Source organism: Ptychodera flava, chromosome 14 (genome assembly GCF_041260155.1).
Source record: "Ptychodera flava strain L36383 chromosome 14, AS_Pfla_20210202, whole genome shotgun sequence".
Classification (NCBI taxonomy): domain Eukaryota; kingdom Metazoa; phylum Hemichordata; class Enteropneusta; family Ptychoderidae; genus Ptychodera; species Ptychodera flava.
The window spans coordinates 36,882,229-36,906,047 of NC_091941.1; the positions used below are offsets into that span (position 1 = coordinate 36,882,229).

The 23,819-nt window shown below is 37.3% G+C and overlaps 2 protein-coding genes across 3 annotated transcripts in view; one reads left to right on the forward strand and one right to left on the reverse strand.

Annotated features, from left to right (window-relative positions):
• LOC139150349 (adhesion G protein-coupled receptor E3-like) overlaps nt 1-3,509 on the forward strand; it is a 47,786-nt gene extending 44,277 nt beyond the window's left edge. The window contains exons 21-23 of one of the 2 annotated variants that reach the window (XM_070722649.1): nt 589-630; nt 1,047-1,202; nt 2,551-3,509. In XM_070722649.1, coding sequence (XP_070578750.1) covers nt 589-630; nt 1,047-1,202; nt 2,551-2,616 — 264 coding nt within the window. In that variant the 3' untranslated portion in view covers nt 2,617-3,509. The remainder of the gene's footprint in view (nt 1-588; nt 631-1,046; nt 1,203-2,550) is intronic. The other variant, XM_070722650.1, reaches the window with a different exon arrangement.
• Nucleotides 3,510-7,698: 4,189 nt separating this feature from the next.
• On the reverse strand, nt 7,699-23,031 carry LOC139150350 (organic cation transporter protein-like). The gene is made up of 10 exons (XM_070722652.1): nt 22,598-23,031; nt 18,038-18,141; nt 17,464-17,618; nt 16,300-16,471; nt 15,861-15,993; nt 12,581-12,678; nt 11,441-11,655; nt 10,955-11,063; nt 10,638-10,841; nt 7,699-9,768 (listed from the first exon to the last, which is right to left on the reverse strand). Exons 1-10 carry the CDS (start codon nt 22,997-22,999, stop codon nt 9,687-9,689), a joined length of 1,674 nt encoding a protein of 557 aa, XP_070578753.1. The 5' UTR covers nt 23,000-23,031; the 3' UTR covers nt 7,699-9,686.
• Nucleotides 23,032-23,819: the final 788 nt, after the last annotated feature.

A 23,819-nucleotide genomic window follows, 5' to 3' on the forward strand; every position in this document is an offset into this window, starting at 1 on the left:
AAAATCTTTATCACATCATCTGATTTTCGTGCTAAAGGTAGTATGCACTTCGAAAGTGAAAGACTTAGACTTTTGCTCAAGCTTTCCTCTCAGTGAAACTTTAACCACTGTCTTACCAAATCAACAATTAAAATCAAAAGTCAGCATGCAAAGTTTGATACTATAGAGACAAATTACCTATCAGTTACCGATATTTGAAATTTAATGTGACCGTCATTCTCATCTTAACTCTGTGGGGAAAAATAAAATTTTCGATTTAAGAAAAAAAACCAAGACCGTAACTTAACTTATTCTAAGAGCTTTAAAATAAGTCTCGACAAGCGGTAGATCAGAAAGATTTTGTAAAAGGAATTTGAGAGTCCAAACATACGTCCCTGAGGCGCATTCTAACGTAAACACTGTTCAGATATATGTCGCATTAATTTCATTACGTCGATCTTCAAACAATGCTGATGTTGCCTTCAACTTGGTCTGATTCCTCCACAACAATGTCCACCTATCGAATAAATTAGATTCATATTTGAGTTAAAGTTATCCAAGTCTTAATCACGCTTTTTACAGTTACTCATGGTGTCTTTTTTTTTCCAGGGAGTTTTTATTTTCATTTTCCATTGTCTCTTGAACGACGAGGTGAGATAATTTTCAAAAAACTTAAGCTTCCATTTCTCTTACTCTTGCTTACAGCAACACACAATAACTCGTTTAAAATACACCATTGCTTCAATAGAGTGTCATATTCAATAGTAAGGAGATCTGGCTTGTGTCACGTTTTTGGCTGTGTTAAACTTTTTGGAATAACGTAGTGACAGACGCACTAATAATTTGTAAATGACGCTGAATTCAAAGTGAACAAAATAGCATTATAAATAATCTATCCGCTGCTGACCAAGATTACAAGTAATCCACTTTCTCGCAATCATGCTATATCTGTAATCCGTCAGTATTAGAATGCACGCTATCAATTGCCCTTGAAGATTTTACTTGTCATGAAACTGAGAACGTTCCCTGTCTGAGTGACGTCACTATTAGACATGCATCGTTTTCAGGTCAAGACAGCTTTCAAGAAACGTCACAGAATCGACCTATCAACAACCACCGACAGTAAGTCTGGACATTCGACAGCTGTTACTAACCAGAGTAAACACTCTCGTAGAAGAATCACTTCCGTCTCTGACATGAAAGTGAAACTCGTATCCAAATCGGTGGGCATGACTTTCTACTCTCAAACAAATACATCTCTGTTTAAGTAGTATAGTGTAGGGACTTGGTGAATATTATTTGATGGCTATCTCGCAAACATTGCTGTTGTTTTCATTTATCAGTGGAGTATCATGTGTATTTCTACATTTTCTCAAGATCAAGCATGTACAATATATGTCATCTGAAAATGACTTTCGGTACCAGAATAGCAGTTTTCATGAGTTTTAGAACAGAACATTATGCGTAAAATGATGAAGGAATGAAAACGAGAGTCAAATTTAGTCGCGCAGAGAAAACAAAACCTTAAATATATAAATAAGGAGACTAAAAGCATTTAGCGAAGAAACTAGTGATCATCGTTCATATCGGAACGATGCCGAAGGAATTTTGAACATTCTCAATATTAGTGGTTCAATATACTGCGGATTAAATGAAAACACGGTTATGGTCGTTTCTCATTATATTTTTCTGGCTGTTGTTGATTAGTTTTCAAGTTGTGTAGATGTCGATTGTCATTCTGGACGACTTGAAGTAATTTCGAAACCGACTAGTGTGCGAGTTCGCCATGAAAAAGCACGCTGCAAAGTCATGTATACTAATCTTACCTGTCTGTGTTCAAAAGTGTGGACCATTGGCTAGATTCCGATCTCGGCAAATAGCTGTCAAATTGGCAAACGTTTGACCCTAAAATTGGATGTGCTTACGAATCATGTGCGATATTAAATATATGAGAGAGATTCTTCAGCGACTAGACAAAGGACTGTTATGCTATTCTTGATGATCGCAGGTCACAAAAAGCAGGATGACGAAAGGTCCAACTTACTAACAAATAAATCTTAACATATACTCACATATCTTTTACTTAATTGCAACGGAGCCAGCGGCTCGGGTCTGAGAGGGATATGACTTGATGAATATTGAAAGACCGATATGAAGGCTGATAGTAACGCTTTCCCGGTTACAATATGATTGCAATTTTTTCGGAATACTTGTATGTCTATGACAGGCGGAAGAAATCTATACATTTACTTCTGCCTTGATTTTTTAAATGTCAAGTCGTTTGGACATTTGGACAAAAATCATGTTACATGTTAATGATATGTTGTATGATATGTTATATGATAACTTTAAAATGATAACTTTGTAAGTGCAGTGTCAACTAATGTAAACAAAAGCAAAAATACAATTATACCCATGCAATGATAAACAAGTTCAAATCACGTCATCTCCACCCAAGACCGAAGACGCGTCTGTACATGTATGAAAATTGCGAAAATTTTACTTCGATTTCCTTTACTATTTTGGTTTGTTGAGTTCTAACCGCCCGCTATATTCTTATCTCATCCACAGACATCCAGCGTAGCTCCACTAGCTGAGGACCCTACAAAGAACGAAGGAGGAGAAAGTCGCTGTTGAAGAGAGAGAGAGAGAGAGAGAGAGAGAGAGAGAGAGAGAGAGAGAGAGAGAGAGAGAGAGAGAGAGAGAGAGAGAGAGAGAGAGAGAGAGAGAGAGTAGAGAGAGTACAGACAGACAGACAGACAGACAGACAGACAGACGATAGACAGACAGACAGACAGAGACAGATAACAGACATACATACAGAGACAGACACAGAGGCAGAAACAGAGAAACAGAGACAGAGAGATTCCCGGAGTGTATATCTCACAAACTTAATATACGATACTAATCGATGAAAAAAACTTTTGAATGGTCTCGATGCTAATCACGGTACTTTTTTGTAAATAGCTGTCTGGCGCTACGATATCTAAGGACATGTTTAACCAATCAATATTTTAGAAACTTCAAGTGAAATCATCATCTTCGAATTCAGCGGGACATGTTTTTCCTATCCACATGTGCCGAATACGTTTATGCCATTATCGTTTCTTATTAAGTTTTACTGACGACGCCGTGGTTACTGCCGAAGACATTTAAGCATTCTTATCAATCTCTGTGTCGTTTTTATCTTCTAAGTTGAAGATTGCACATGATGAAGCGTTTGCTAGCTTTATTGATTTTTACAAAAAGAACGGTATTTATTGACGATAGAAATGTTTACATAAGCATGACTGCGGAATAATCTATCAAGAGCAAGCGGAGCGGTTCTTCCTTCAATTTGCATTTCCAGTTCTTCTTTTGGTAATTGTTTTGTTAGCAACAGTTGTACGACTTGAGGTCGTTCGTGTAAATAATTTTTCCCAGATGTCGCCGAATGGACCGGGCCTGTATGATGTGTAGCTAACCATAGCGGTTCTTTCAAAGTGACTTGAATGCTTTTTACTCAATACATTTGCACTTATTTTCACAGACTAACAGTGTGTGGCCATATGTCTACTTCGACAGATAACTATTGAAGCACTTATATACTGACATAACTGTACGCAATTTGACTGATGGGTTCCATTTGGTTGGGGTATTTATTCTATTCATGCATTGCATACACCTATATGGTCACTATTAAAAATGACTGTTACCGTATAGGGTTGAATTTTATCGACAGTGCATTTTTTTATATTTCAAAACTGTGATATACCAAAAAAATTGGAAAAAAACGGACGATTCGGGAAGGAAGACTATGTAGTGACGTGTTCATTTTGTAAAGGTTACTGTACGTCTGTCTTATCGGGACAGAAAATTGATCTGCCGGCCAATGATGTCACAATCTTATAGAATCTCCATAAAGAGGTGGTCTCGTGAAACACTAGAGACTAGAACTAGTTTAGTGATATTGGAACGTAGAATTTATGAGCCATCATCATTGAAAAGAGCGGTATGTTACTTACAACCGACATTTTCGTAAATAATGAAAAAGATCCCCGATCTGAGTATTTCCAGTAGACTCGGCATCTTTCATCCTCATATAAATTTGATGAAAGGCCATGATGTAATGACTTCAAGGATAGGGTAAATGATGAGAAGATGAGGGCGTGTCTTTGTTACAGCGACAGAATATAAACACTGTAAGCGAAATTCCAAGTCACTGACGACAGGAATTGTTTCCAGCGTTGTAATTTCAGGAGTCTTCCCCTGTATCGCTGCCTGATATGTCAGTAGTATACCACTGACAACTCTCGATTCTCTGTGATACCCCACAGGATATCACCCTTTCTGAGAATGTTTTGCCAGTTGTAAATCCCGAAACATTTCTAAGGTAATTATCGAAGTACGATAACTGGAAGTTAAACTTATCATGTGTGCAGAAGACACGGGATTTCCGCCGTTCGTTCCTTCGTCGAATACTTCTATTTATTTTGACAGACTGTTTCTTGTAGATTAAGTTAATTCATATAATACGACAGATAGTAACCAGGTGATAGATAGATAGATAGATAGATAGATAGATAGATAGATAGATAGATTCATAGATAGATAGATAGATAGATTCATTTGAGAGAGAGAGAGAGAGAGAGTGAGAGAGAGAGAGAGAGAGAGAGAGAGAGAGAGAGAGAGAGAGAGAGAGAACACATTCGCTGGATGTATTGAACAGCAATCGATGATTCTGACATGGCAGGGCGTGGTCAAAATGGCGAACGGTACGAAAGACACTCTTACCAGGGTAATTTGAATTATCCTGTAGGTGGCGCCCGACTGAAAAAAGTAAGATCAGGTGAAGTGTTGAATTAAGGTAGGTTGTGTTTCAGGGCCAAATTTTCAGACACTCAAACTCAAACTCAAACACTGATTTTGAATCCTGGGTTGCAAATGAAATTTTCACCGTTTTAGATTTGTTTTGATGAATATCGAAAATTTCAGCCAAAGAGTTGACACAGCTAAAAACCTATGTTTGAATTTCAAATTTACGTCAATGTATTTCTATACTCCCAAAATTTGCACAGTGTCCCCTGATTTGTTTCTCCATTATGAGAGAGAATTGCATCAAGTTTCCTCGAACAACGTATGGGCAGAAATCGAAGACTCACTCAGTTTCTCAATGGTTTTACTTCCATGTCAGAGAATGCCTTAACATGAATTGTTTCTTCGGGTAAGGAAGCCGTTGCTGCTTCTACTCTAACCCATGCCCATCTTATGAAAATGCCTGATATCATCTACTAGAAGTGAAACGGTATTCAGTGTCACAAAATGAATGGGTAACAGACAGTGGTCCAACGAAACATCGCCAAAATATCGTGCTGGGAAAAGCTGAGGGACGACACATGTTCTCGACATCCTAAAAGGCGCCAGAATGATGGTCCGCTAATTTGTACGTTCCTCTCGATTTTGGCCTTGATTTTGTTTATAACTACTTCTCATTGACGGTTTGTATTCAATAATTGAAATTTTTACATTTATTCTGGAACGAAATTTCTGAAACTAAAGTTATTCGGTCGGGTAAATCTCCATTTATCCATATGTAGTAAACGAGGCGTGCATAACATATTCATTGATGAAACGTCAGTAGCCACATAGATAGTTTGGTTGCGTATTTTTAAGTGCCCCACCTTGGCGAAAACAACGAATAGAGGTACTGTAAATGCAGTAGCCGAATTCATCCGAGAGATCCATGCCTGTAACTGGCAAGCAGAAAAGCCATGGACTCACAAGTACAACCACGCTATTTTTTGTAAGGATAACGTTGAGGAGATCACGAGACACAACACTCAACACACAGTGCAATTCGTTGATGCTAAAGTTCCGTTTGCACATTGTCAAATTACCTAACTAAACTTACATCATGCACACATCTTTCATCGACATTGTAGCGACACACATAACACAATCAAAGTTTGCAGTCCAGTAAAGTACGCACATAATCCATGTAGATGTAGCAATTATTATAGTGACACACAGTAACTCAATCCATGCTTTCCTTCACTGTAAACCATCATACAGGCACACTCATCCTGTCCCCGAAACATAAATTGGATTCAAAGAATAGTATTCAAACACTACCAGGTGGCCTTATTTTCTCCACTGACATAATGCGCAACGACGCCACCATCGGTATAAAAATGCGTTTAAAATCAGGGTGTACGGACATAAAACTGTTTTGATATATTAATTGCAGGGAAACAAATGTAATGTAATTACTGCCAACATTGCGAATATGCAGGCATACCCAGGTGAAAAGGCTGATGCAATATACACTCGCATGCAAAGTCACATATCAGCAACTACCTGGTGCAATATCACACAATAAATTCCTTTAAAATAACCAGGCTTGAAAAATATGGCAAGGTAAGGCTAAAAAATGATTTGTTTCTGGTTACCGCCCTCATCACTTCAAAGTGTACGCGTCAACTGTTTCTACCTGTTTTTCATTTGCCCCTATGGAAAAAAGGGAAAAATGTATCAAATTCCATCAAAAATTTTAGAAAAATTGAAAAAAAATCGCGTCGCCGCATAATTTTTGCCACCTGTCAATGACCAGAAACAAACTTATTTTTTTTTGCTTAAGATATAAAGACTAACGCGTGAAACATTATGATAAAAAAGCTCAACACCCTTAGGAACAATGGTATCAACCGAAAAGAATAGATCAATACCGCTTGGATCATATGAACAAACAGGAGTCCTATGGAATGGAAAGGGCATACTGAGGCAGCCAAGCTAAGACCGGGCGAAACGATATATATATAATCTATCTATCTATCTATCTATCTATCTATCTATCTATCTATCTACCTACCTACCTACCTACCTACCTACCTACCTACCTACCTACCTACCTAATATCTATCTATCTCTCTCTCTCTCTCTCTCTCTCTCTCTCTCTCTCTCTCTCTCTCTCTCTCTCTCTCTCTTCCTCTCTCTCTCTTCTCTCTCTCTCTCTCTCTATATATATATTACTGAGTATTACCGCCCTGCAGAAATGCATTGAGCACTATACTTTGCCTGCATTGACAAGCAAACCATTTTCGTATATATATATATATATATATATATATATATATATATATATATATATATATATATATATATATATATATGCATGTAATTATTTATGAGCTTACACAGGTAATAATTATTTCTTGCAATATCTGGTTGGTACATGAAGGCCTGGCAGGTAAGTTGGCGAAAGGTGAGAAGAAATGGCGACTGACAGAAAAAGAGGGTCAACTGACAGGACAGGAGTCCGAAGGCAAACACTGAGGCCTACAGGTTGACAAGCATATAACATACACAGCGTGGTTCATTAAGGTTGAGCTCGATTTCGGACAGATGAACCCATTATACATTCCTGCATACCTGCAGGAATACTATCCTACTTGCATACCACCAATGATGTTAAGTATTAAGTCCTTCGCAACTCTCAATTGTGAACCATCCTTCCATTGGTACAACGACATACTTGAGCGAACGAGAATATAAGCTTACACTAATACAATGTATAGCCCTGCAAAGAATTACCTTTGTATGGTTAGTTGTTTGTCTAGTTACAAGTTTCATCCAGTTTCAGGAATTCAAACAATTTAAAAGAAGGAAAATAATGACCTTGTGTCTGGTACATCTTGCGGGCGATGTAAACTGCATACTTCTAGTAGCAGTCGAGTCATGTGTGAAATAATTTATATTTATATAATGATTCTTTAGGACCATATCATTCAAAGGACAATACAATCCAGAAAACAGTGTTCAAACAAAGTAACAATGTCGATAGAAACTTTTATGATTCACTGGTCATGTAGATTGAACCATCCATGGTTGAACAGAGTTGACTCGAAATCCCTCATCATCTCTATGAACGACATTCTTCAAGTGATTCTCCATGACAACACATAAAATACACATGAGGCACATTATATACCACATAGATGACGGGGACAAATGCAGACAATGGGAAACGGTAGTTATTGACTTACTTGCAGCATTCTTAGCAGCTTAGGGGCGTTTGGAATACCGATCAGTCTTGTTCAATATATTCGTTGTGTGACTTCAGCCTGATGAATCAAAGACCTTCAGCAAGATGATTCGATGTATACGTCTTTACATTGATTTTGTTTTGTTGTAAGGGTTTGCCTTTCGATCGGTCAAAACCCTATACATGCGTACATATAGTAGACTCGACGTTCATGCAAACCAACATGATAACGGGAATGATCGCGAGAATAGCATGCGATGAGCTAAGTTTATGTAAAACCATAGACCAAAAATATTTTGAATTGAAAAGCTTAATAATTCCTAAAACAGTAACGTCTGTCATCCAGAGAGGTACCCATCTGAACACTAACTACATGTATGAATACGGAGGGGATTCTAGTGACCTTTTTTAAAAAGTCGAACGCATTTCCTTCGGTTTTTCTGGCGTTAATATATACATTTCACTCTTTTTCTGCAGCACAGTCATCATAGTATAGATGGAACAGAATGACTAGTACTGCTATCATTTTGTATACAGAGTAAAAGTTACTAGAAAAAGAACATTGCGCTGTGGGGCTCCCTTGAAGGTTTATGCAGAAATATCTCCTTATATCGATTTCATTGACAACGATCTAACAGAAAATGATCTGGTCAGACAATGAGGCCAGGAATCATATTCTGCTTTCTGTCGTCAGATATACGTGTAAATGCCCTAGAAAAAAACAACAAAAAATCTAATGTAAGCTCATTACTCAAAATATTCTGTCTGTCCAGTAGAAATGTTTGGATTAATGTCCGGTGATGGGGATCAGTGGTTTTTATAGGCCTGGGTACATGTAAGGCAGGTAGAGCGATTCGGTTAGCTTTAAACTTGGTCACAACAGTATAAAGCCTAGACCTGCACGCTTTGAGAATAGTAATACGACAATGCGCATTGCCAATCTTAGTTACCTTGAATGATAACGATTATTGGACCTGATTTGATGTCTATTTACCCGGCACATAGAGTCATGTGGTGCCCTAACGGGAAGGGTATCTATTATGCGTAATCCAAGTGTATTCTGCCAACAACCTTGGAAAGATAACTGACCAGATAGTTGTGAAGTTAAAGAGAAAAGAACAACTTTCTAACACTTCGACACTTGTCTCATTTCTTGTCATTGACAATTAACTCCTGATTTAACGACTATTCGGGCAGTGCATGACCAAATAGCAAACAAATCTACACGTAGCATGTCCGTGTGAATTTCTTACAACACTCTTTCAGAATGTGCCTGTAAGTTAGCCTCTTACTTGCACTATGATAGATCAGACAATACATGTTTCAATTTTTTTAAATGTATGTGTTAACAATTTCCGACAAACTAAGGACAGTTCTGATGCAGTATCGACAGATGAACTCTGGATGCAGTCGTCGTCAATGAACAGATGTCAACGTTTCTGCTATTTACTTATTTTGCTGGATTGTCATATCCCTGACATGACATAGGAAACTGTATTCGTTTCAATAACGGCTACATATGTGCAACGTATGATACAGCTATATATGCACCTCAATGTTGTTAAAGATATAGGCCTACAGTTTCACGCCCTTCACATGAGACTTAAGTCTTTTCAAAATCATTCCGAAGATTTGTCGACCTGTACAGCTCTATCGATCGGATATCCTCTGTCACTTAATGCTGAAGTTATTGACCTGGATGGCGGCGCTCTTCAAGAAGTCTGCTACCCTCAGTGCTTTTGTTTGTTATGATTGAATCATCTTCACGTCTATGAAGTGATGAAAACACGAAAATTAGAAAGAAACGCGATTATTTGAAATCCGTTATTTTATTACAAATCGTTTTCGCACAGGAAGTATATAAATCTGAACTCATTCACGATTCAAATTTGTTCTACTTGTGTGAAAAGTGACATTTTGCATATTACGTTTGAAGCTTTAAATTCTCTCTGCATATCTGAACACCATAAATGCTTGAACATTGCACTAATAAAATGAAGCCCTGAAAATAAATAAAACTTTCATATTCACAGAGTGATATACTTTTAAATCTGATGCAGTTTCAGTGTTTTTTAAATTCACTTTATTGAAAGATGAAAATGTTGAAAATAATGTTTGGCAAATTCGTGATTCAGTCGACATCATTTTCGATGGGATATATAGGATGAAATAGAGTGATTACCACATCATTCGGATAACAAACCTAAAGTATAGGTAAGGGCCTACGTTTGGTCGATGCTTTCAGGAATAAGGTAAGATTACCCGTACGACACAATAATAGTTTATGGGTTTCATCATTCCGTGTATTACCTAAAAATTTCAATCTCACTTTTAATATCAGTGTCTTGAAGACAATTCAGATGCATGTATTTCTACGTAGGTAAAACCTAAGCTGGACTAAAGACTTGAGAGCTGCAAATCTTCGCCGTACTTTAAGTGTGGCCCAATACAAAACAGCCTTCTGTGAATGTCTGAGTGTTGGTATTCAAGAAGACGCAGGTTTAAATAGTATGAATAATATAGAGGGACTTGAAATACATCAATTGAATTTTCATCTCGGCTATTCAGATCCCTCGCCTTTAATTTTGAACACGGTCTACTTATTTTCATTAATATTTGTAGGATTCTGTGTAATTACCTTTTTGTGATGTCATCAATTGAGTCCATTAGGTCTTCATTGAACGTCTCTGGGAGTAAGAGCACCATTACACCACCAACAACAAGTAAGGAACTTATGATAATGAAAGGTAGAAGGGGGTTGATGTCCATCAAGGCAAAAATATACGGTGCCACCGTCGCCCCTATATATGCAAGAGTTTGACCGAGCCCAATAGAAGCATTCCTAGAAGATAAGTTATCATTTCGATTAAATGTAAAAGCTGACTCCCGTAATACGTAAATTGGTATCACGAAAGTCAGTTCAATTAGTATTCATGAGTGATCTACGCTACGAACCTTACTTCAGTTGGATACAGCTCTGCCGAGTATGCAAAAAATGCTAAATACTGAATCACTGCAAACATCTTAGCCACGACTACAAAGGAAATCTTCACGGCCATGTTACCTGGATGTGTTGGAAACAAATGCAAGTTTGGTTACTTGAGTCAAGCAGCACGACCCTGTTTCCATATGACTTTTGCAGACTGTTGACGGTGTGATGTCCATTTCTGACTGTACTTTTGCTCTATTTTGTAGCTTAGCCTAAAATTAGACAGGGCTTCGAGAGAAATTCTTTTTCACAACTAACTTAAGTATTGCATAGTGGTTAATACCGTAATTAACAGCAGTGTCTTCACCAGCAGAATGTTAATAATTATCATACGATTTGCATCAAAAAAGAGTCACTTTGAGAACAATGGCAGTCCATAATAATTACAACCAAGAAGACAAAACCAAAATTTATGCTAGCGTCATTATCGGCAGTTTGCGATACGAACTCACCCACGATTCCTGCAACCATCCAACACAAAGCAGTGATTATCATTGATGAAAATAAAAGCCATCTCCTGGGAAGATACTTCAACATCAGCCAGCATAACAGGTAACCGATGACGTCAGAAATGCTGATCAAACCCAGAATAAGATTGGTAAGGGTGTTGTTGCTTATAAAGTTGAAGTTGTAGCCGACACCATAATAGAAAGTTCCGATTGACAACCTGTTAGTGAAAAGAAGAATAACGGTTGATTTTGTTATATTGCATCGAACAAATTCTGACTGTATTCATGCACGGATAGATGTATTACTTATCATAACTGCAACGGTACGTATTGTTTGGCAGAAAAAAAGCCTGAGAGACAACGAGAGACGACAGAGTGCGCAGTGACTTTCATCATATATATATATTATATATATATATATATATATATATATATATATATATATATATATATATATATATATATATATATATATATATATTATTGCCTGAATACAAGGGTTCATGTGCCCGAGAGCAGTTGACAATTTCCCCGACGCCAGGAGGACAAATTGTCTCCTGCTGCGAGGGCACATAAACCCATGTATTCAGGCAATAGTATTTTTATTACATGCCTTCACAGTTAATGCCATATAATATTTAGTTACATGCAGGGCATTGTCAAACAATTTTACCTTTTTCGACCTGCATCAAACAGATATTAACGAAAATCAAAAGAGCAGTGCGCGTATGAAGAGTTTACATTTGTCTACTTTGACGTCGAAAACGTCGAAGGGCTTCACTGGACCGGGTAACCATGGAAACCGGTCAGTACATCGTTCACCGGCCCGCTTACTTCCCGGATGTTCCTATTCAAATCAATGCACTGATTTGCACTCTCATTGAACCATGTAATATATATATATATATATATATATATATATATATTATATATATATATATATATATATATATATATATATATATATATATCTGTGTGTGTGTGTGTGTGTGTGTGTGTGTGTGTGTGTGTGTGGGGTCTGTGTGTGTGTGTTTTGATACAATGTATTGTTATTCATGGTAAAAGTTTAAAGATTATTAATACAAATTTTTCGGTCAAATCATTATCAATTTTCCATTTACTAACTTTAATTTGTGTACTTACCAACCAACAGATATGCTCATTGTCCGACATCTCAGTTCTTTTCGTACAAATAGGTTCGTGAGAGCAGAAATCGGGGAATTACTATTATCTTCTTCTTCCTTTGTATGCAAACGTGTATAAAATACGTACAAATACAAGCATGTACAGGTTAATGCACAATTTTGACTACACCAATGGCTGGATACATACACACATATATACATACGTACATACATACATACATACATACATACATACATACATACATACATACATACATACATACATACATACATACATACATACATGAAAAGATAGATAGATAGATAGATAGATAGATAGATAGATAGATAGATAGATAGATAGATAGATAGATAGATAGATAGATAGATAGATAGATAGATAGATAGATAGATAATATTAGTGTTGATCTGGTATATTTCCTGATCAATGAAAAGTAGCCAGAGTTGTTCCCTTTGTCAATGCTGGTTCAAAAGAAGCTTTAGGTAGTTGCAAACTGGTTTAATACAACTAATGCTCCCATAAATTTGTGTGAAATAGCCTTGATTAACATGTGGCTAAAATCTACAAATGAGGGGGTATAACGGGAATATTGTTTCTGGCCTTCAAGGAGGCTTTCGATCTTTTTAATCATCGTGTATTGTTAGAAAAAAGATCAATATACAGGCGCAATGTTACTACAAACGTTACCTTAACCCACTGGGTTCAATTTAGAAATTTGTGTTCTCAAAAGCAAAATATTCCGACATGCGTACCCCTAAGGTGTACTCTTAGGCCTTTAGTGTTCTCATTATATATATATATATATATATATATATATATATATATATATATATATATATATATATATATATATATATATATATATATATATATAGATATAGATATAGATAGATAGATAGATAGATAGATAGATAGATAGATAGATAGATAGATAGATAGATAGATAGAACCACGATTATAGAAAGATAATCGGATTTATATACATGCAGTTGTAGTTTTCATATTTTCAAGGGTAGACTGCCCTCTACGGCAAATAGAGTTCCATTCATTAGTGCCTTAGAGGGGGGTCACAACATTGACCTGCCTCTTTTCGATCACACCGCCAAACAAGCAGCTGGCAGTTTGGTTTTTCCAACAATTTTATCCTCGTTTCTACATTTTTAGGCAAGCTCTCTTTTTGTCTTAGGGGTCCTACCTTATATAAGTGCTGGGCATCCAGGCACATGTTTTGGCAATCAGTATGAAGCAAAAGGTGTTAATTTTAGGTCATTCTTTCGTGGCTAGGCGTCCATGTCATTACCGCGTAACGCACGTCCTATGCCGCAGTCATTCAACATGTGCAGTTCTGCAGAAATACAGCTACACGGCATCGGAGGCCGTACGGTGAATAATGTACGGTTTTTGATTTACATGTCGTCCAGTGTTTTAACCCAGTGTGGTTGTTTTACAGCTAGGTGCAATTGATTTGTCATAACTTTCAGCAGCTATTGCCGGCTCAAGTCTGATGCATTTCGTGGAGATTTGCTCGGTTACATGGACGTCAAGTTTATTTTTGTTTGCCAGATTTTCCCGCGCATCACATCATGTAGTAGCCGTTTTTAACGAGCGTGTCTCACTGTTGAACACTTTCTCAGAGGCCGAGTTAGAAGGCTTCGCCTTTGGGCATTTCTGGAAACACAAGCGTGTTTTAGCAAGTGTGCACAGATTTTCTGCGCCGATGGGGTTCATTCTAGCGCACTTGCGAGATCACGGTAAGGTAAATTGGGCTATAGATTAGATAGATAGCTAGATAGATAGATAGATAGATAGATAGATAGATAGATAGATAGATAGATAGATAGATATTCTGTTTGTCACTTCATATTTATATACATGTATGTATGTATGTACGTACGTACGTATGTATGTATGTATGTATGTATGTATGTATGTATGTATGTATGTATGTATGTATGTATGTGTGTGTGTGTATGTATGTATGTATGTATGTATGTATATATATATGTATCTAAGTATATGGTTATGTATATGATTGCCACTTCATATTGATGGTAACATCGAGGTGTACGTTGATGATTTAACCATTGCTACCAACGCACAAATGTATTCCAGAAATAATGTCTACTGTCGATGTAAGAATAATAAAAATGCCAGAAACTGTGACAGCACAAAAAAAGTTATTGTAACCACGCTACAAAATCGTACATATTTGAATAAATGAGCTCTAGACTATAAACTTGGCGAAAATAAATTGCAAGCAGTTCACAGTGGAATGATTTTTGGTACACTTGTTGATGAAAATGGAAACAAAATTGTCACAAGATTTTTTTAATTAACAGTTTTATAGCGTTGGATATTAGAATAAGACATTTTGTACCTATGCATGCAAGAAAACGTTATATAATAGCTATATTCTACCACTATTCGATTACTGTCATCTTTTATAGGGAGCCTCAGCGTTTATGTAAAGGGTGTTTTAACTTCGAAAACTTGCCATTAAATATTTTGTGATGCAAGGAACAATTCTACAACTGAAGATGTATATGATGCCACTACCCGATGGAATATTTTATAAAAAATACATGATTTACTTTTAATTTTTACCATAATCTTGCGCCACACTATATGAAAAGTCTCATTCCGGAAATTTATCATGGAAGGGCTACAACATCTAAGGTGCAAAAATTGTTAACAGTTCCTGTATCAATTAAGGATTTTTACCGCAGGGGGTTCGCTGCAAATAGTGTCAAAAACTGGAATCCCGTTAATTTTAATATAATGTATAGTGACAAATAGAGTATTTTTAAAACGTCTTTTTTAGGCTTATTGGGAAAAATTTTAAATGTGTGCGTTGGTTAACTTTTTTGTATGTATTATATTGTATGTATTGAGTAGTATTGTGCTGGTATACATTGTTAGGGCTCATCAAGTTTTACCCTTTATAGAAATTCAATTTAGCATCCTTTGGAAAATAAATATCTTTACTGAAGCTTACCAGGCCAAATAAGATAAAAATACTGCACAAATGGCAATAATACAGATAAAGTATCACTGTCTGTGTTGCATGTCTTAATGAATTCACGTGAATCCACACGAATACAGGCTTGCTGAATACAATCAATGGATTCTTGACTGTATTCATCTGTATTGCACTATTCAGCGAAATACAGGCAATAATCCATGCTAATACTGTAAGTGTTGAAGAGTTTTCGTGAAGTGAAAACATAAAATAGAGTTATGAAAAAAGATACTTTTGTTGGCATGTCTAATCATTTACCTTAGTATTTGAAGACTTTAGACTTTCTCTTTGATATGTTCTTTTGTTCCATTTGGCTATTTTCTCAAACAGTTTTTCCGTTTCTTCAAGCCTTCCTTGTTGATATAACCATCTTGGCGTCTCGTCTGTAATCCTGTCAGATGAAAGAAGGAGTTGTTCAACTTTTAGTTTTTGATAAAATGAGAAGGCATGTACATAACAAATAAAACGGGACAACATTTAAAGCAAAGAGAACAAAATGCTGCTCATCTAGATGCAATTTATTGCTGCTCTTGCGTCTTCAACTATCGCGTTTTTAATTCCTGATGGCAAACGTACACAGCTTAAATTCGATAAAGAATAGACTAAAGAAATTCACCATCAAAATTCTTTAAAATATAAATGGTGACACTGAAATAGCGAGTGCGGTATGGATTTCGATACTCGTATTGGTACTTACCAGTAATACGGAATGGTAAGGACACAGCCTAACAGGACAACTAGTTGAATTATTCGCCAATTGCTCCTGACTGCATAAGACATTCCCGCTAGCAAGAGCTCACAGATAGGATGAGCAAGTGAAGGGACTATCAGTGCCATCGGCCTGCTTTTCGTGGTCGCCATTTCTACGACTGGACAAGTTGGGACGAATTTTAAATTTTTAAGGAAAATATGAATGAATGCAACAGTGTAATTCTAAGACGTTGAGGTACGGACCTAATGTACAGGAACGAAATCTCTGTAGGTATGGCTTAGTATGACATCTTTAAAATGAAAACTGGAAATCCTCGGCCCTCGGTCAGATTTAGCGCTTATGCCCGTGATAAAAAAAGATGAGCTCCAATAGCGGTCGCCGATGACAGAAATGTGGTTTATTCTTTTCTTGCAAGTGAAGAGGAAATAATGCACAATGCCATATTCTGCATGCTTTTTCAAATTAAGTATGCAGACGCAGTCGGATAGAAAGACAAAGAGATAGATAGCCAAGCACGCATACATGGTTTAAAAAGTGTACCAACCGACAAATCAACCGAACGTTCGATCTACCTAAAGGCTCTCTCTCTCTCTCTCCTCTCTCTCTCTCTCTCTCTCTCTCTCTCTCTCTCTCTCTCTCTCTCTCTCTCTCTCTCTTAACCTTTCTAAACTGCACCGTTCATGGACTGCGATAATTGTTCGGTGTGGAGAGGTTTGTTTCACAAATGTCCTTTTAACGTAGAGTTAAATTGGATTTGGTCTGGGACAAAGGTTCAGTTTACACAGGGTTCTGTTTAGAGCGGTATCAAAAGATAGATAGATAGATAGATAGATAGATAGATAGATAGATAGATAGATAGATACGTTTTTGAAATGAGAGGTTATCCAATGTTGTGTAGCGTGGAAATATATCTTGTATAAACTAATTGGAAAATCACACAACTACATCTGATTGTCTAGATCTCTACACTGAAAATTTTGGGGCTTTGAAAAATGATCCCAAGTTAGTATTTGAACCAAAGCCATCCGACTTCTGTTAGGATGCTCTACAAACTGAGCTAACAGGTCAGTTAAAGCTGGTTTGATTTACTTGATGACTTCTCATGTTCTCATTCGTGTGTGCATACATTTAACATACATGAAATCCCACCTATGAGATGACCGATGTTGTAAATTGCTGGACTAACAATGCCCATCAGAAACTGACATGTAACAAACATAGGGAACGTCGTCGATAGATACATTAATACGTTGAAGATGAAGGCGATAATTAAGGTGAAGAAGAATGTTGGTTTTCTTCCGTATCTGCAAGCCAAGATGGTGGGTTAATATTATTACTTATGGTTTTGTTTAATCGGTGTGTTGCGTTTGATATTTTGGCACCACATGGTTTGTCTGCCTGGATCTGATTTTCCTTAGTCAGTGTAATTCTGATAAAACGTACATAAATTTGTTTAAACTAACAACAAAAGACATTGAAGCCATGGCGCCTGCTCTGCCATAAGGTAAATAAATTTGATATCATAACAGCAACGAAAGACATTGAAGCCATGACTTTTTCAAGCAAATTTTCTGTATCAATCTCGATTTTCTTTGTGAATTTCGCACCCTTATTGCTTTCCTATCCTAGAATTCTGCTGAAACATTTTTAACCTGATGCAAATACAAAACAAAATGTCGACCATTGCTCTTAAGGGCATCAAGAATCTGGCGGCAATACTTACGCGTCACTGAGTGGACCGAAAATTAAAGATCCGAATATACCAGCAAAAGCATACGTTGACTTTGGCAACTGCTGCAACCAAGCTTTGTCGCACACCAAGTTAAACTGTGAAAAGATCCAAAACACTTGCAAATAAGTTACACACTGTAATTATGCAGCTGACTACTTATTTTAAGTTTTGATACAGTTCCCGCAAAGTCAAGGACAAACTTCTGTCTTGCCGGTGGGAAAAGTGAAATTTTCAACCAAGTTACTAGAAATCTCGGTAAGAACGTCACACTGCTACTAACCCTGATGTGAAATTTTTGACGCTTAAGAAACAATTCTACAATAGAATTGCCATGTTTTCTTTTTTAATATGTCACTTTCGACCCACTCTGTTTCCCCTACAACTTGCCTTCTATTCTCATTTTCTTCATGTCAACAGACTATTCACACTTGCGTTAATAATTACGCACTTGAATTTTTAAAGCTACTCAAGTCGTGATCAAGGACATTTTAGTTCTCTTTCGTAATTCAGAAGATAATACAGGAGTGACGCTGAGATTGTTTGATCAAGGATATGTATTTTGTATTGAAAATTGCTCAATACTACAATCATGTAAACACTTTAACTTTATATTTCTCATACTTACTCCTCTTTTCTACGTTTTGAAAATGAGCCGATACGCTCACCAGACGATATGTTAGGTTTTAGATATTTCCAAAATGTGTTTCTGAGACGTGGATTTTCTTAAATGCAGAGATCTTGCGATTTGGGAGCAATTTGTTGGAGTGGCGTGACAACACTGATAGGAGCCGCGGCCTGTATTTCCACGTTGTAGCTGATTATAATTGCCAGCAAAACATATCTCTAAATTTCATTCTGCCATAGATTTCTATACTCTAGCTAGAAAAGGACATGGTTCGGAACATACTAAAAACCTTGATGGAAAGCATATTGCTCGTAAATTCAACTTCAATCTCGATCTGCATGCACAAGACCCAGTACGACACGGCCCCGTTCACAGCTAAAATAACCGGACCGGAAAAATATGACCACTCCAGCTTTGCTTCCGTTCCTGAACTTTTGATTACATACAACTTTTGTGTTAATAAATGTGAGCCTTTGAACCGGATTGTACAGCATGCTCGCCCTGTAGCAGCGGAAGCGCAGAGAAGTCTGAGTAACCGAGACTATTCCTGGTACGGCCTGCGTTAGTCTATGGAGATGTCACTGTGCGCATGTCTTCACAGCGATAGCCTCAGTGTGGCATTTACACACGTGTGTACATGTACGTATGTTTACAAATATAACCCGAAAACGTTCTTCATACCAAAACATGACAAATGTGGGATAATGAAAAAAAAATTCTGTACTGTACTCTCCGTTTTGATATTGCGCAATTATTACAATATAATAGTGACATTTTTATGAACTTATTTGGTAATTCGGTTGTTATGCCATTGTTTAGCATTGATGTCAGATGTCTTGATTTGGAACTTATCTCATCATTATAATTTTCATTATTTGGTGATTTGGTCATTTGTATGTCATTATTTGGTCATTACTATGGGATTGTTTGGTCATGATTACCACACTATCTTGACATAAATTGACCTACCATGCTACCTGAACTTGTCATTTGACTTGCTTCATGATTTGAACCCTACCCAGAAATCATTGTACAACATGTCAACAGCAAAAACTGTCGAGCGGGAAGTCTCGAAATATCTCTGACAATCGACCATCCACGTGCCGAATAAACAAGTCTTGGGACAATGACAGACTTCAGAGGCAGTTTTGTGGCATGCAGGGATGCCATTAATGATGCTGCGTCACGTTTGGAGAATATAACGCATCGAGATCACGCTCGTAAAGTTTGCATCGTAGATGTAGCAAATGTCTGTATCCGTGAAGCAACGTAGCCCTGCAAACGATGCTGCGTGTAGCATCGGGTTGTTTGATTTGCCAATTGCCAATGGTTCATGGAGTAGTGGTTAACGGTCATTTTTTTTTTTGGATCCGTGTCGGACAGGAATAAATTAAAACCGTGATGACGCCATTAAGGTTCAGAGTTGAAACAATTTCGTTGATATTTTACCTGTCAGGATGTGACGTAACCGAAATCAAGAACCGTATAGAAATCGGGGACTGTGATAGAGGCACTCCTTCGAAAAACTCCAACACTACATCTACACTTCAACAAATCAATAGTGTGTAGGCAGGGTTTAGAAGGAGGTGAATATGAAATTTGCCGCGCCTACGCCGAAAGAAGGCCATTACCTCCAATACGTTACCCAACCGAGGGGTATTCCGAAGGTATATAAGCATGGAGGCTGGTCAGGCCAAGCTTTACATTAGACCATTGCAAAATAACCTTGAACGAACACAAGACGTCACATTTACTACCCAATCAGAAATGGCTAGCACGATCTCGATGAGTATTTTATTTTTCTGCAACACCGTGTGGTGATATGAGCCGTGAAGTTAGAGTGGCGGTGTCATGCTTTCACTGTATCATACAGGCGAACAGGACATGAATAGTCTAAAAATGTGATATTATTTTCGTCATCATTAAAAATAATAAATAGTAATTATGAAACATTAATATCACTAAAACCGAGTTAGTATTTCATCCGGGTTGAACTTCCTTTCTGCGGAGCAGCACTCGATAAAATCGCTGTACGTGTATGAGTCATGTATGAGATTGGCGGCCAGCCGGTCGGAGCGTCTAATATCCTGCTAAGGTTGACCAGCTTACACAGTACGTCCTCTCTACACGGCTTTGAATTTTTTTATTTTACTTGATCCTGCCGTTTTAATCGCTGTATCTTCGCTGCATTACTGATGGTTGATGAGTTGGCCATCAAATCTGCTTTGTTTGGCCATGTTGTGCAAAGTCCGAAAATTCATATTTCTTTTCTTTATTTAATTATATATATATATATATATATATATATATATATATATATATATATATATATATATATATATATATTCATTTTCTTCATTTCTTCATCTTCATAATTCTTCAAATTCAATATCGCTCTTAAAATGTTGTGCAAAGTCCATATTCATACGGACATCCTGGAATCTCAGCTGGAATGGATGCCGTTGACTTATTAGAATAAATCATATAGCTGCACTTCGACCTCTGTTAGGATCCTCAGCGCTAAGCGCTCATTTGTTGCACATTCTGTGATCAAAAGAAATGTATGGGATTTGAGGAATGAGATGTGTCTAGGATTTGACAAGTGGGATGGAGTAAGGGATAATTTTTAATCAATATGTTAATTACATGTGATGCCGAGAAGCCGATCAACAGTTCGACCTTATTCTATAAATCCTATATCCTAGAGCGAAATGACAAGACTTAAAAATATTACTTTCTATTGACTTACATTTCCAATCTTACTCAGCGCGTACTTGTTGGCTAGGGCCTATTGTGATATTTACTTGCTGAAATTACTTGCTTTAAAAAGCGCTGACTTGACTCATTAGATATAGTTGTGTTTGAACCAAGTCGACTGGCCATCTGGTTGTGATTGTTATAGTAATTTCCTTTCGACTAGACCCTGTAGACGGAATAATTTAGCCATGTGCTGTCGGAGGCATCCCCTTCACTGTGTTTTTGATATATCTGGGGTACCTCACTCAAGTTTAGTGACCTCATGCGGTGACAAGAACAGCACAGATCCACTCTACAGTATTTCTTTCCGTTTCGTCTTCCCTCTCGTTCATGATTTCCTTTCTTCCTGGCAGCGGATTCCGCAGGGCGATTATAGAGTCACCAGAAACTTGTCATTATCGTTAAAGGCAAGGTGCGTTCTGTCTGCTACGGGACCTTTACAACGGATCTGTTGCTATGCACAACATATTCCATCATCAGTAGGGAATACAATTTACAGTGAATTTCAAAATAGCTTGGAATTACAAAATGTTGGGTGATAAGAAAAACGTTTCTGGCGATAGAAAATGACGCTACCTGCATTCATTACAAACGTTCTCCTTCGATAAATTTTGCAACAATTTAATCATAGACCCTCGAGTTTTCGAGGGTCTATGATATAACCCAATACGCCGTTGTAATTCCAAGCTATTATGAAGTTCACTTTAAAATGGCGGCTGCACCAAAAATGGTGACCATGGTCGAAGCAGTTTCACATAAAACAGTGGAATGCAGCCAATGATTGCAAGGCTACGAAAACTATTGAACTATGAATGAATATGCATCAAATGCTGAATTCGCTTCATATTTGCTCGAAATTTATAACCAAATTCTCACACCCTATAAAATATTAATATACACGTACGGGATAATAAGCAGATCATGATGTCTCATGTGTACGAATTTATCGTGCTTTTTCAGTCTGTTGTCAATACGTCAAGATATCTGCTGATCAGACTAAAATGACACTTAGTTTTGGTTAGTATTTTTGTATAAGTTTCGTAGTTCTTTTAGGTTAAAAATTTTATATCGGTGGACTATCGCATGAATTATGTAAGGCACGATCACTCGGTTTTGTGGAGTGACCGTGTCTGAATAGTATCAAAATATGGGAAAGCTTATCAACTTACCTCCATCACCAAGGTGTTCGAAACTGACGATCTATCGAAAACCCAACCGTGGTCACATGGCTGAACACCGAACGCCGCGAAGCTTGAACGATTAGACGCCGACCCACTGGCAAGATTACTATTCCATATAATGGACTCATTCGCGTTGTACATGTGACAGGAATCCCAGGTGGTCTGGTTTCCATGGTGTGTTCTGGGAATGGTGGCCCGTTTTAACGGTGAGTCAAGTTCATAGGTTTGGTTTAAGTTCACCCTACAGTAATGGTCGGTGGACATAGTAAAGAAAACGTTGACCAGACCGAACAACACTTGAAGTACAACAGTATAACTTATTAAGGCCAACATAAGTTTCTGGTACCTCCCAGTATCGCCTATTGTGTGTAGTATATCCTCTACAGACATCCTGAGGCCGCGTCAATACAATGTTGACTTTACACACTTCACTGTGCCTCCACTATAATAGCCTCTTTTTCTGGCAATACGCAGTCAATTATTCAGTTATGCAAATCATTACCTATTTACATGCAAATCAATACTGACGTCTGAAATTTATTCGAGGTCGAATACACATGGTAATAATAGACATGATGTGAGTGTAGAGCTATAGAATACTCTAAAATCAATTATTCGGGGAAAAGTCGCCAGTTCAACACAATATTCTTTGACGTGCTGACCAACTCGGGCCGATTTACACTCCTTATTTCCAGTAATCTCAAGTGACATTCGAATATCTAAGACACAAAATCGTGGTGACAAAAGCAGGTGATGAAAGAGAGAAAAAAGGCAAAGTCATGTAACTGGAAAATATAGTTTGAGGAAACTCATAATATCAGTATGTTGACACATTGCTTATTATTGCATATAAAAACCATCTCTTTACAGGGCAGTTAGTCCCTCGAGAAAAACTATGCAGGACATCAGTACATCGAGGAATTTCATATTTTTCGGAGTAAGTAAACAATACTGTCCGTCGGGAAATCTTTAGGAATGGTCGGTGCTAATTTGCATGAAACGTCATAATACGAATGATAATATATCACTTTGCAAGAACTTTGAATGTCAAAAATAAACGTGGTGACTGTAAACAGGATATAGGCTCTGTACTGACTTGCCTGTGCGCAAAGATCCATAGATGTCCTTTTGTAAACATATGAGTAACACAGTATTTTTATCTTTTCCTATGAATAAACGATAGACAATTCAAGTCAGATTTTCAGAAGTC